Genomic DNA, 13,279 nt, shown 5'->3' on the forward strand with positions numbered 1-13,279 from the left:
GGACATTATTGACAGTCTGTTATGTGACAACTGCACTATTGTTTGTAATAAAACACAATAAATATTTTGTGTTATGCAAATTAGTTCGTGTTTAACAGTATGAAACAAATACTGACATAATAGAGAGACTATGAATAGATACTGTATCTGTGATGCGAATGTAGTATGTGGGGAAATGTATATAATTACATATAAAATACATAAAATACAAATATATGAAAAAATGAAATATATATATATAAATATATAAAACATTTTTTTTAACAGAGATCATGTACACGGTGCTAGAAAACGTGAGTAAATGTTTAAAATGATCAGTTTTCAACACTTAAAAAAAATCAAGTGCCCTACATAGGGCTCATGAGTGCTAACTGGAGTGCACAAGAAAGCTGTGATTAGATTTAAGACAGAAAGGGGTTAAAAACCCATAAATCAATGTTTTACACAAAGTATTTGACTAGATTTGCAGTCAATTAGAGTACAAGTTCCTCCCCTACGTTTTAAGGGCACTGTGGGATTTCACTAGGGGAAGAACTTTGTAGTGCCCTAGTTTAAGCCCTACTTAGGAATACCTTAAAATCTGGTGATTCCCAAACTAGGGGTGTAAGGGTGTCGATCTGAGATCCCAAGTCACCTTTCCACACTTTCCACCATTTCAAGTGCCCTACGTAGGGTGCATGCGTGGCGATTGGAGCGCACCAGAAAGTCTCGACGTGCTGATCACATGGACGGATGCAATTTCCTCCATCTTGGAGCTTGGTGAGGGATCTCCAGCAAAAGAGAGGACAAAATAACTAACAACTCACTGCCAGTCCCTAAAAACGAGGACACTCTTCAGACGGGCTTGTTCCAAATCGCTGGACCTTCGAGGAGACTCCAGCAGCCATGGTGCAGTCCTGCTCCGCATACGGGTGCAAGAACAGATATCATAAAGATAAGAACATCTCCTTTCACAAGTAAGTCCAACTTCGCCCTCTCTGCCAGGTGTCGTGGTGTCCCCCTGCCTTGCTTAGCTCTCTGATTTCAGACCAAGAACCTGGACATGGCCCACACGGCCAGCCTCCTCGGACCTGGACGTGGTGTCCTTGCTTGGGACAGGAAGAGTGATGAAGATGTTCTCTCAGCCTTCAGGATGGTGTGCGTTTACCAGTCGAGCAGTGTTTCTCAATCCATGAGCTCCTCCACTTCCTCCTGCTGTGGACACTTTAGAGCTTAGTGGGCTCTGATCAGCTCATTCCCAAGTCCTTCACAAGGTGAAAATGGATGTGTCAGACCTTGGAGATGTTTAAAAGGTACTCCAGGACCAGGACTGAGAGCCAGGGATCAGATCTGTCCATGGGTATTGTGATCAGACGATCATCAGTACTGATTTCTACCTAAACGTGGCCACCTAAACATTCCCCTCTTCCGGAGTTCAGTAGGGTAGCAGCCATGGCCTAACGGCCTGCAGTTAGAGAAGCAGACGTGAGACCAGAAGGTTGCTGGTTCGAATCCCTGGACCAGCAGGAAGCAGGGGTGGGGGGAAGCAAAGGAATAGCATTTTCTCCTTCCTAAATATACAAGGCTGAGGTGCCCTTGAATGTGGGATCTGGCCCCCAGTTGCTCCCTGGACATTGACGTGGCTGCCCACCAGTCTGGGTGTGTGTTCACTGCCCCTGTTGACCAGTGGGAGTGTGTTCAATGCAGGGTTGCAACGATATGATAAATGTCTCAGAGATTATGATGATTTTATGGGATTTCCCACATTCTTCCTCTTCTGGTTCTTTTGATTTATTATTATTATTATTATTATTATTATACATTGACTCTGAAATAAATGGAAACAAGGTTTTTTGGTTTAATAAAAGCTGTATTTTTAATGAATAAATAAGGAGGAAGGTGAAGCTCTTTTTCCAGCTAATGATTCATTTTATTATTGATTAATCTGCTGATTATCTTCTCTATTAATAGATTGATTGTTAATTTGAAAATAGTAGGAAATTGATGGGATTCTCCATTTGGCTGGTTGTACTGGCATTAAGCAAATGTCCACAGTATGATAACCATCCATTTTCATGCCATATGGTATACCTTACAACGAGATACTGCTGCAACCCTAGTTCCATACCGCGAATGGGTTCAATGCAATGGGTGAATTTCCAGTGTACTGCTGTGCAGTGACCGTAAGGAGTGTTTCTATCAAATATCAGTTAAAAATAGTGGTCTAATCTAAACATCTGTCCAATTATGATCATTGTTCACATAAAATACCAGCTGATACCAACACAGTTCTGGCACCACCATGCTTCCCTGCTTCTGTCCTTCACTGTTCAGTGATTTATCAGGCAGTAATACCCAAGATTTTGGCCCAAGTGTTCTTGACATGAGGCCAGTGGCAATATGCGATGATAAGGCCTGACCTCAAGTGTATTATTATGATTATACCACAGTTATTTGACCATGACAACACAAATGCTGGAAAACAGGAAAGTTTATTAACACCAAAAGCCTTATGGCCGCCTGCCTGTTGTGCTGTCCGTCCTCCGTATGCTGCCAAAACAGCTCTGACCCGCTGAGACCTCTAAAGGTGTCCTGTTGTATCTCAGTCCGGGGCGTTAGCAGCAGACCCTTAAAGTCCTGTACTTTGTAAAATGGAGCCTTTATAGATTGGTCTTGTTCTTCCACACAGCACATCCCACAGAGGCTCAATCTTCATCATGTTCCTCAAACCATTCCCCCAAAATGTGAGCAGTGTGGTACCTTTCTACTGGCTGGGAACACCACCCGCCATGATTGGGGCATGTATCTGGTCTGCAGATGTCAAGTTGACGTTCACGTGAACTGTTGGACCTGGTCAAATCCTCACCGCCAACTTGCCAAGCTCCCTCAGAGCATAGTGGTGCTGTGACCTACTCAGGTAATCAGTGCAGACGTAACTCCCCGTCCAGAAAATGGGACTCATCAGACCAGCTGGCCTTCTGGCATTGCTCCTGTCCGGTTCTCGTGCTCACATGCTCATGCAACACATTTGGATTTTCTAACTGAAGCTGAAAATAAGACAAAGGGTTATATCGATCCTTGTTCTCCACCTCATAGGATTGTTTTCTTGGCCAGGTGCAATTATAGTTCTCCACCATTTACTGCTTTTTTATTTATTTATTTTAATGGGAACGAGTGATGCTAATCGTTGTGGTTCTTTTATTTCTAATATATTAAATGGAATATAATGTTAGTTGTTAATAGTGTATTCTGTGTCCTATGTTACCAATCTCATTGTAGGTTCCCTCTTGCAAGACCTGACATCTGCGGGAAATGGGTGGCCGCCATGAGGAGGAGCAACTTCAAGCCCACGAAATACAGCAACATCTGCTCACAGCACTTTACCAAAGACTGCTTCAAACGAGAATGCAACAATCGAGTGCTGAAGGAGAACGCAGTGCCTTCCCTTTTTAGTTTCAACAAATTGCAGATGAAGGTACTGAAATCACACAACTGTGTCCTGTAGTGTTCGTAGGTCGTCCTACACCTGATCGGATACCTGATCGGATCTGGGATTTGTGTTTTTACAGATAGTGCAGTCAGTTATAATTTTAGTGTGTTTAATACACTCCATGGACAAAAGTCTTGAGACACCTGCTCGTTCAGTGTTTCTTCAGAAAAAAAGGCTATTAAAGAGCATATCCTGCTTTTGTTGGAGTAACTGTCTCCACTGTCCAGGGAGAAAGGCTTTCTACTAGATTTCGAAGCACTTCTGTAAGGATTTGATTGCATTCAGCAACAAGCGTTCAGGATGTTGGATGATCCCCACCTCACCTCACCCCCAAGTCCCCAGCTCTTTCCAGAAGTATTGGATAGAGCACCATCCATCATTCCAGAGAGCACAGTCAGTTCCACTGCTCCACAGCTCAATGCTGGGGGGCTTTAGACCCCCATAGCCCACGCCTGGCATTAGTCAGCATGGTGCCAATAGGATCATGTTTACCTGCCCCAGAGAGTCCTATTCTATTGGCAGTACTTTTCTACAGGGACTAGACAAGCTGTGTCTGCAATGGGTGCAACTTAAAGTAGCTGAATACATACATAGTATGTATAGACTTGGACTAGACACTATGTGTCCAAATGTTTGTGGACACCCATTCTAATGAATGCATTCAGCTACTTTATGTCTGAATCCATTGCTGCATAGACACAGCTTGTCTAGTCCCTGTAAAGCCCCCCCCCCCTCAGCATTGAGCTGTGGAGCAGTGAAACTGTGTTCTCTGAAATGATGGATGGAGCTCCATCCAATACTTTTGGGATGGGTTGAGGAGCTGGGGATGAGGTGGGGTGTTGATTATCTAACACCCTGACCTCACTAATGCTCTTGTCACTAAATGCAATTAAATCCTTACAGCAATGCGCCACAATCTAGTAGAAAGCCTTCTTCCCTGGACAGCGAAGTCAGTTACTCCAACAGAGGCAGGATAAGCCTATTTTAATAACCTTGATTCAGAAGAAACAATGAATGAGCAGGTGTCCCAATACTTTTGTCCATATAGTGTATGTGTTTTAGGGGTGGCTGGCTGGCTGGGGCGTGCCATATAATCCATAATATGTAGCACAATATTTACTTTTTTTAAAATATATAAATACCGCCCTGGCCTAATGACCAGGTTAGGGCCAGATCAAGGAAATCACCAGTCTGTGGAATTGACCACCTTCTTCTTGTGACCTTTAAAAAATTTTTTAAAGTGTACCATGAATTTAAGTTGTCCTCTATCTTACAGGCAGATTCGCTGGAGGAAGCCTTCATCCCGGAGATGGACTTCCCTCTGATTCTCTCTGACACGGACCCTCAGAAGCAGGAGGCCGAGGAGCTGCAACCTCCAGACCCTGAGCCGGCTCCAGTCGTTGCTATGGAAGACAAGAGCCCGGACCTCCAGCCCAGCGCTTTTGTCTCCTGCGACCACAACTACACGGTGGAGGACACGGTCCAGCAGAAGAAACGCATCGACCAGCTGGAGGAGCAGCTCGAGAAACTGCGCAGGAAGCTGAAGACGGTCCGGCAGAAGTGCCGGCGGCAGGAGAGGCAGCTGGAGCGCTTCAAAGCCATGCGGGAGTTCCCCAAGGCCGGCAAGAGCCTGGCGCTGGGAGGGAGCTACGTCATCCTGCCCAAAAAACTCTTCAACCTCCTCAAAGGAATCGACACCATTGATGGATTGTGAGGGCGGGAGTCAATCCACGACAAGGCCGCTCAAAGATACTGTATTCAAGAGATCTTGTCTATGTTTTTATTTTGGAGATTTGAGGGTTTTGAGGGTTACTTGGCATTTTGGGTTAGTGTTCCCTTGTCTGATTAAAGTAATGGGGTAAGTTTGGTGTTCCGATGTCCTAGCTGGAAGGGCGGGCGGGTGGGTGGTGGGGTTGGGAATATTTAAGCCAAGGTTAAGAACTGTGCTGCTTTCATTGACCCCTATATGGTTGCTGTCGTATCAAATCCTTATAAAAATTTATTTGTTAGTTTTTTTTGTTTTTTAAGTCTTTGCACCATTTAAAAGTCATCCGCACTTTATATTTTGTGAACGTTACATGACAAATGGGACAAACCTCCACCAGTGTTCCTTAATTTCTTCATAATTATTGAAAAAGTAAACTATGGTTTGTTGTAGAAAATCATTTACATTACATTTACATTTATGGCATTTAGCAGACGCTCTTATCCAGAGCGACTTACAAGGTTACTTGTATTACAGAGGAGGGCCAATGTAGTGTTAGGAGTCTTGCCCAAGGACTCTTATTGGTATAGCGCAGCACAGTCACCCAGACCGGGAATCAAACCCCAGTTTCCCATGTGGTGTGGTAGCTCACTGGCAGGTAGTGGTGTTAGCTGTTGCGCCACACCAACCACCAAACATTCTGATGAACAATCAGCTTAAGGCTCACAATGTCTAATACACCAATATAGCATTTTTATTTACCATCCAAACCCACTGCTGAATCTGAATGTTACGCTTGGGCGGTACGGTAATACCGTATGTACCGCGGCATTTGAAAATGTTGAGGGTATCTCAAAATGAGGACAGGATGTCTGATGTGTCCATCAGACCGCATAAGCTCATTCCCCAGATGCATTTAAGAGAACCACTCTGTGCTCTCAGATATGAGGCTTTATCCTCTAATCAGGTGGGATTTGAGCCTCAGTTAGCTGGAACACGGCCTGTGCTGTGGGGTTTCAGCTGCTAGCTAACTTATCTAAGCCTAGATAGTCGACTACGAGTCCAAACTAGTTCAGCAAAGGCTAGCTTAGCGAGTGGCTACAGGCCCAAAACCATGGAGGAAAACCTTTAAATTCAGCTTCCTGTCCTTCCTACAGCAGCTGACGATCGATTATTAGTCACCAGTCGCTCGAGTCCCTCTCGTCTAAGCGTTTATAGGTGGGCTTGAATTAGTTCTGTAGTGAACAGACTGTTATTCTGCTAGCTTAGCTAATGCTAACCAGCTTCTCTCTCCTGTACCTTGTATCTCCATTTGTCTGTCAATCTGGCAGTTGTTCTTTAACATTGTGTCAATTTTACAGCGAATGAACCAATAGAAATGCTCCAAAATCACCTGGAGTAAAATTAACGGTATTTCCTTCTCATGTAAAGTTGCCATTTTGGAGATACCAGGCTTTTGTCCATCGGCACCTAAATGTTACTGAGGTCAGGATGTTGGATGATCACCACCCCACTTCATCATCCCCATCTCCCCTACTCACCCTAAAAGTATTGGATGGAGCTCCAACTGCTCCACAGCTCAATGCTGGGGGGCTTTATACCCATCTAGCCCATGCCTGGCATTAGGCAGCATGGTGCCAATAGGTTCATGCTTATCTGCTCCAGAGAGTCCTATTCTATTTAAAGTAGCTGAATGCATTCTTTAGAAGTGGTGTCCACAAGTATTTGGACATGACGTACTAGTGCATGTACATGACTTTTTGGTATGAGCTGTTCAATTAATAAATTATGCAGAAAATTTGAAACATTGGTGGAATTCCCCTTTCGTTACAATCATTATAGGCACGAACATTTCCTTCTTCTGTAACGTTGTCGTTTTGGAGGTTTTTTTGTTATGACAGCGATGGTTATCTTACTCACCCAGTTCAGTCTCGAAAGGGTGGCTGTATTGGTTCTTGGCATTTTTCACTGAATGTTCTCCTACCATGAAACACATAGGATGCATTTCTGTTGCACAACAGCAGTTGGACTTTGCCAACTACTTTAATAGGAATTACTCAATGTACAATCTGGACCTGTTTTACTGACTGACGAAAACAATCTTCTTATTAAGTGGAGATTTACACAGTCATATCAGAACATTATGACCACCCTTGCCTTGGCATGAACTCGACCCTTCATATCAGCTCCACTCTGTAGCCCTCTGTAGTTCTATCATTCCAGACTGTAGCTCATCTGTTTCTCTGCATACTCTTTTCGCCTCCTTTCGCTCCACAGGCCTGACCACCACAGAGCAGGGAGGTATTATTTGATTGGTGGGTCATTCTCAGCACTGCTGCAGTGACCCTAACTGACCTGGTGGTGGTGAGTGTGTTAGTAGTGTGTGTTGCGCTGGTGATACCAGTGGATCAGACACAGCAGTGCTGCTGGAGTGTTTAAACACTGTGTCTGTCCACTCACTGTCCACTCTCTATTAGACACTCCTACCTGGCTGTTCCACCTTGTAGATGTACAGTCAGAGACAGAAGCTCTGTATCTGCTGCTGCACAGTTCATGTTGGGCCCACCTGCTCTGTGGTGGTCCTGTGGGGTCCTGAGCATTGAAGAACAGGGTGAAAGGAGGCTAACAGAGAAATACACAGTGCTCCTATAGGGTCAGTGGAGCTGATCTAATGGGCTGGGTTTCTTCCAAACTAGGGGTGGTCATGATATTCTACTATAGCTGTGCATTTTCTCTGAAGGTCTCAGAGGCTTCAGAGGTAGAGCGAGGCACTTGGTAAACCGTCTAGTTTATGTGCAACGCTGGTACTGGTGGTCTTCTCAGCTCCTTATCAGCTTTTGTTAATATCCTTGCTTTTATGTTTGTTTACATACTTGAACATTAGATATAACTAGATTTGCTTTATGGCATTTTACTGAGTTGTGGCCATGAAAACGCTGATACACTATATGGACAAAAGTAATGGGACACCTGCTCATTCATTGTTTAATCTAATATCAAGGGTATTAAAAAGAGTTTATCCTGCTTTTGTCGGAGTAACTGTCTCTGCTGCCAACGGCAAGCTTTCTACTAGATTTTGGAACATTCCTGCCAGGATTTGATTGCATTCAGCGACAAGAATGTTTGTCAGTCAGGTCGGGCTGTTTAGGCTGTTGGATGAGCTCCACTGTACCTCATCCCCCAACTTCCTAACTCATCCCAAAAGATGATTCCAGAGAACACAGTGAGTTCCACTGCTCCACAGCTCAATGCTGGGGGATTATACCCCTCTAGCCCACACCTGACATTAGGCAGCATGGTGGTGCCAATAGGTTCATCTTGTTTATCTTATCTAGTCCTATTCTACTGGCAGTACTTCTCAACAGGCACCAGAAAAGCTGTGTGTGTGTGCATTTCCACATCAGTGTCAGCAATAGATGCAGCTTAAAGTAGCTGAATGCATTCATTAAAAGGGGTGGCCACAAATATTTGGACACATGGTGTATTAGTGGTGTTTCATCTTGAGCGCTGATTCAAAATGTGAAATGTGTGTGTGTGTGTGTGTGTTTTTTTGTTAACATTCTGCGATCATGGACTGCAGAGATTGGCTCATCTTTCATACCTGAGCCTCCATCAACTAAGCAGAGACCATTTTCTTCACACAGAACCAATCACAAGATCACAGGAAGTCAGAATGTTAGTATCCTTCCAAGTCTCTTCCAGAAAAGGACTTCTCAAGGAGCACTTATCATCAGCTGACCATGCTGGAGTATTTTATGAGACGAAGCCATGCAGAAACGGACATTTATGTTAGATTTCAAAGGGCTTTATTTGTGGTTCTGTGCTGAGTGTATGTGTTGGTAGTGTAGTGATATATTTATTGGTCCCTAAACACAGTAATAATGTTAAAATCAATGAAAGCCATACACACAGACAGAAAAAAACAACACATGCTTGATCTTTGGCTAGGAGTTGTTGGCTGAATCATAGCTGCCTTACCGTCACAGTGTGGACCCTGATCTGCTCTGACTGTTTGAATACAGATGCATTACATTAATCCAGTGTTTGTGTTTTAATCAAACCCAGCCTGTCGTCCTGCTGCCAGTGGGCCTTATTCAGCAAGCATTCTTCTTAAATAGCTCTTTCTTTTTAAAAAAGCCTGGGCCAGTAGAGACCGCACCACCAACACCACCCCCCGCACTGGGGGCCAAACAGCAAAGCTGGTACTGGTGGTCTCCTCAGCCCCTTATCAGCTTCTGTTTGTTAACATACTTGAACATTAGATATAACTAGATGTGCTTTATGGCATTTTACTGAGTTGTGGCCATGAAAACACTGATACACAAAATTGACAAAAGTATTGGGACACCTGTTTCCAATTCATAGTTTTGCCTGAACTCAAGGGTATTTAAAAAGATGGATCCTGCTTTTGTTGGAGTAACTGTCTCTACGGTGCAGGGAAGAAGGCTTTCTACTAGATTTTGGAACATTCCTGTTAGGATTTGATTGCATTCAGCGACAAGAGTGATCACCACCTCACCTAATCACAAAAGTATTGGATGAAGCACCATCCATCATTCCAGAGAACACAGTCAGTTCTTCCACTGCTCCACAGCTCAATGCTGAGGGGCTTTATACCCCTCTAGCCCACACCTGGCATTAGGCGAATGCCCATTATATCAGCTCCACTTCCCATATAGGAGCACTGTGTAGTTCTATCATACTCCGTTAGCCTCCTTTCACCCTGTTCTTCATAGTCAGAACCTCACAGGACTGACCACCACAGAGCAGGCATGTGTTTGTATGTAGCTGTGTGGTCACTCGGACAGCCGTCATGGGAATCTCCTCACCAACCTCAGCTTCCTGTTACAAAATCAGAGCCCAAAAACTCCACAAAAAATGAATTTGCACTGTAAAGAAGTTGGTAAGCTTCTCAACAATGAAGCCGTTTTACTCTGAAGGCCTGTGTTTGAGTCTCAGCCACTTTAAACACTGATACCTGAAGAACTGCAGAGACAAAGGGACTGAAGCTCTATCAGTCTTCTCCATTGGTGGTCTCCTGCCTTGCTTCTCTCCTTAGCCTTAATATCCTGTTCCCATCCCTCTCTTCCCTCTCCTGGTTTCCCTCTTTTTCCACACTTCCTCAGGTTCTCTCTCCCTCTGACCGAGTCTGTCTCTAAGACACCTCCCTGGTGTAGATATTTCTCGACCGTGCTTCAATGAGTCAATGAATGAGTCTCATGCACCAAGCCTCTCGAAACTCACTTGCAGTTCAATTTAGGAGGGCAGTGGCAGGTAGGGCACATTCTGAGGCCTGTACTGACTACAGCATGTTACCTTCTGCAGTGTGTTTCTCAGGCCTGGTCCTGGAGCCACCCTGCCCTGCATTCACACACACCCTCTGCAACTCTGAAAGGGCTTGTTATGGGTGGATTAGTTTAATCAGGTGTGTTGGGAGCTGGGAAAGCACTAAAATGAGAGGGGTGCACTGAGAAACACTCACTACTGTGCCATTTAAGGTGGAACTGGAACATTGAAAAGGGAGCTGGTGAATGAGAAGCCAGCTTCAGCCTTACTGTGAGACTCAGCCAGGCTGAGGAAGAGCTACAGCGGGTCGAAGGTATACGGGAGACGCTGTAAGAAACCTGGGAAAGTGTAGAAAAAGGGGGCAGCCAGGAAAGGGAAGAGAGGGATGGGAGCAGGATGGATATAAATTCCTAGGAGAGAAGAAGGAAGACAGGGAGGAGACCTCTAATGGAGAGGACTGATAGCATCATGAGCGTCGTGGTGAGCTTGTTCAAAATAGGGCAGGGAATTTAGAGGGGGGTGCGAGACCATCTGTGAGGAACAGGAAACAGATTACAACAGAACAGTCGGTTGATGAGCTGTCACTAAGATCTAGGGTATCTCCAAATGTTTGTGGACACGCCTTCTAATGAAGGCTTTCGGCTACTTTGAGTTGCACCCATTGCTGACACTGATGTGCAAATGCAGACGCCCACACCCACACACACACACACACACACACACACACACACACACACATACATCTTGTCTAGTTGCTGTAGAGAAGGACTGCCAGTAGAATAGGACTCTCTGGAAGAGAGAAACAAACATGAACTTTTTGGCACCATGTCTTCCAATGCCAGGCGTGGGCTAGAGGGGTATAAAGCCCCCCAGCATTGAGCTGTGGAGCAGTGGAATGCAATCAAATTCTCATACATCCTCCAAAGTCTAGCTGAAAGCTTTCTCTTGATAATAAAGACGAAGAAACAATGAAATGAAAGAGCAGGTGTCCAAATACTTTTGTCCAAATATTGTATTAGCAGCATTAAGCTCTTTGGACATCCGGTTCTATTCACCACCATGTTCAAGGTGTTTAAAAAGCTGGTCCCACAGGCCAAAACTGATAAACCCTCTGGTTAGACTGGTTTAGACTGGACAAGCTGGTCAAGCGTGGGTGTTCACTTGCACAGCTTGATGGAGTAGCTGGTCTATTTCATCAGACTGGTTGATGCGTTTTGGCAAGTGGGTCATGCTGGTCAGCTTGGCTTGGTTGACTCTCTTGGTCGTGTTTGTCATGCTGGTAGACCAGCTTTACCACAGCATACCTGGCCAGGCTGTTTTTATCAGCAGGGCTTCAGCGTTATCTCTCCCTCCTGCTTTTCCCTGAACTGGAAAAGCATTAACTGCACCTGTCATTATACAGCAATTAAAGAGCACAGATTAAAGAGCACAGAAAATATGAATATTATTACTAAAATTACTGAAACAGACCACACGGTGGCATTGTAGTCAAACAGGACTTGGGAGAACTGCTGGTCACTACTGAAGGGTTCATTACCTGCCCTATAAACATCTACATAAGACAGGTTACTTATATAAACGTCATTATTTGTGGTTTAATAAGTTTTTTATTCTTTAAATATTATAAAGCATTTACTTCTGCATGGAGATCAAAGAGTCAAGGCAGCGATTCAGTTTACCGATTTGAACCGATTTGAACGAAAATGAATCGAATCTTATTCAACGATTCATAATTTTCATACCAGGACTTAACGTCTTATAATGTGGTATTTGGGATTTTAATATATTATCAATAAAATAAAATGGGGTTGTATTATTATTGACGAGTTATGGCACAGACACGGACTGTATTTTTATTTTTTATTGTAAACACTTTCTGGAGACATCATGGGTTTGCTTGTCTATTTTTTTGTTTTGTTTGTTTTTATTTATAAATGTTCATTATATTTATGTTTTTTTTGTGTTTTTTCCCTTTAAAGCCAAGCGCATCATATTTGATACATAGTTTTTTTTTCAATCTTCATTTGCTTGTTGTGCCATTAAATAATTAATTAACTAAGAAATAATATGAATTATTATATGTATTAAAAATAATTAAATAATTATATATATATATATATATATATATACATATACATATACATATATATATATATATATATATATATATATATATATATATATATATATATATTCTGCTCTCTGGTGGATTCGGTACTGCGTGCACCAGAAAAATACATACAGATTTTAGGATGTTAAAAAATTACTCATATAATAAAATTTACTTTTAAGGGATTAAACAATTTTTTGTTTTATATGTTTTAGTTCTGCGAGCAATGCATTCCAGATGTATTAAATATAAAAGTCAAATTGCAAAATAAAAGTCATACATGTAAAGTGTTATTTCTTTTTTTTATATATTTTATTTATTTATTATTTGTTTATTTATAATTGGTCAGAGGGTTTCACATTTTCTGATGGTTTTTATGGCTTTAAAAGTCTAAAATAAATGTATAAAAAGGTACTTATTGTATACAAACTAAATGTTATTAATAGTAAGTAAATAATAGTAAAAAGTAAAATGTAAAAACAATACGTTTTTTGTTTTTAGCTACTGCCATGTGTTTTTAAATGTATCACTTTATTTATTATACTAATTTAATGCAATAGAAATTGTTTAATTCTATAAGGTAAATGAGTGCGATATTTGTGTGAAGATTAGACTCGTTAGACTCGTGAATCAGTCCCCCCCGATTCACTGAAAGAGAATCGGTTCAAGGAGCCGATTCGTTAACGAGTGGAAGGTCGGTTGCGCAGAT

General features: G+C 42.8%; 1 protein-coding gene across 1 annotated transcript; it reads left to right on the forward strand.

The window, feature by feature from the left end:
• The first annotated feature begins 722 nt into the window (after positions 1 to 722).
• thap1 (THAP domain containing, apoptosis associated protein 1) lies at positions 723 to 5,349 on the forward strand. The gene is made up of 3 exons (XM_072692752.1): positions 723 to 956; positions 3,259 to 3,454; positions 4,746 to 5,349. The coding sequence occupies exons 1-3, from the start codon at positions 886 to 888 to the stop codon at positions 5,181 to 5,183; spliced, it is 705 nt and encodes a 234-aa protein (XP_072548853.1). The 5' UTR covers positions 723 to 885; the 3' UTR covers positions 5,184 to 5,349.
• Positions 5,350 to 13,279: the final 7,930 nt, after the last annotated feature.

The sequence above is a fragment of the Salminus brasiliensis genome, chromosome 1, assembly GCF_030463535.1.
Source record: "Salminus brasiliensis chromosome 1, fSalBra1.hap2, whole genome shotgun sequence".
NCBI classification, from domain to species: domain Eukaryota; kingdom Metazoa; phylum Chordata; class Actinopteri; order Characiformes; family Bryconidae; genus Salminus; species Salminus brasiliensis.

What these genes read in the sequence shown, in the direction of transcription:
- thap1 (XM_072692752.1), top strand. Translation starts at nt 886, where the DNA reads ATGGTGCAGTCCTGCTCCGCATACGGGTGCAAGAACAGATATCATAAA. An exon ending in AAGAACATCTCCTTTCACAA is followed by an intron (nt 957 to 3,258) that starts GTAAGTCCAACT and finishes ATCTCATTGTAG; the next exon opens with GTTCCCTCTTGCAAGACCTG. An exon ending in TCAACAAATTGCAGATGAAG is followed by an intron (nt 3,455 to 4,745) that starts GTACTGAAATCA and finishes TCTATCTTACAG; the next exon opens with GCAGATTCGCTGGAGGAAGC.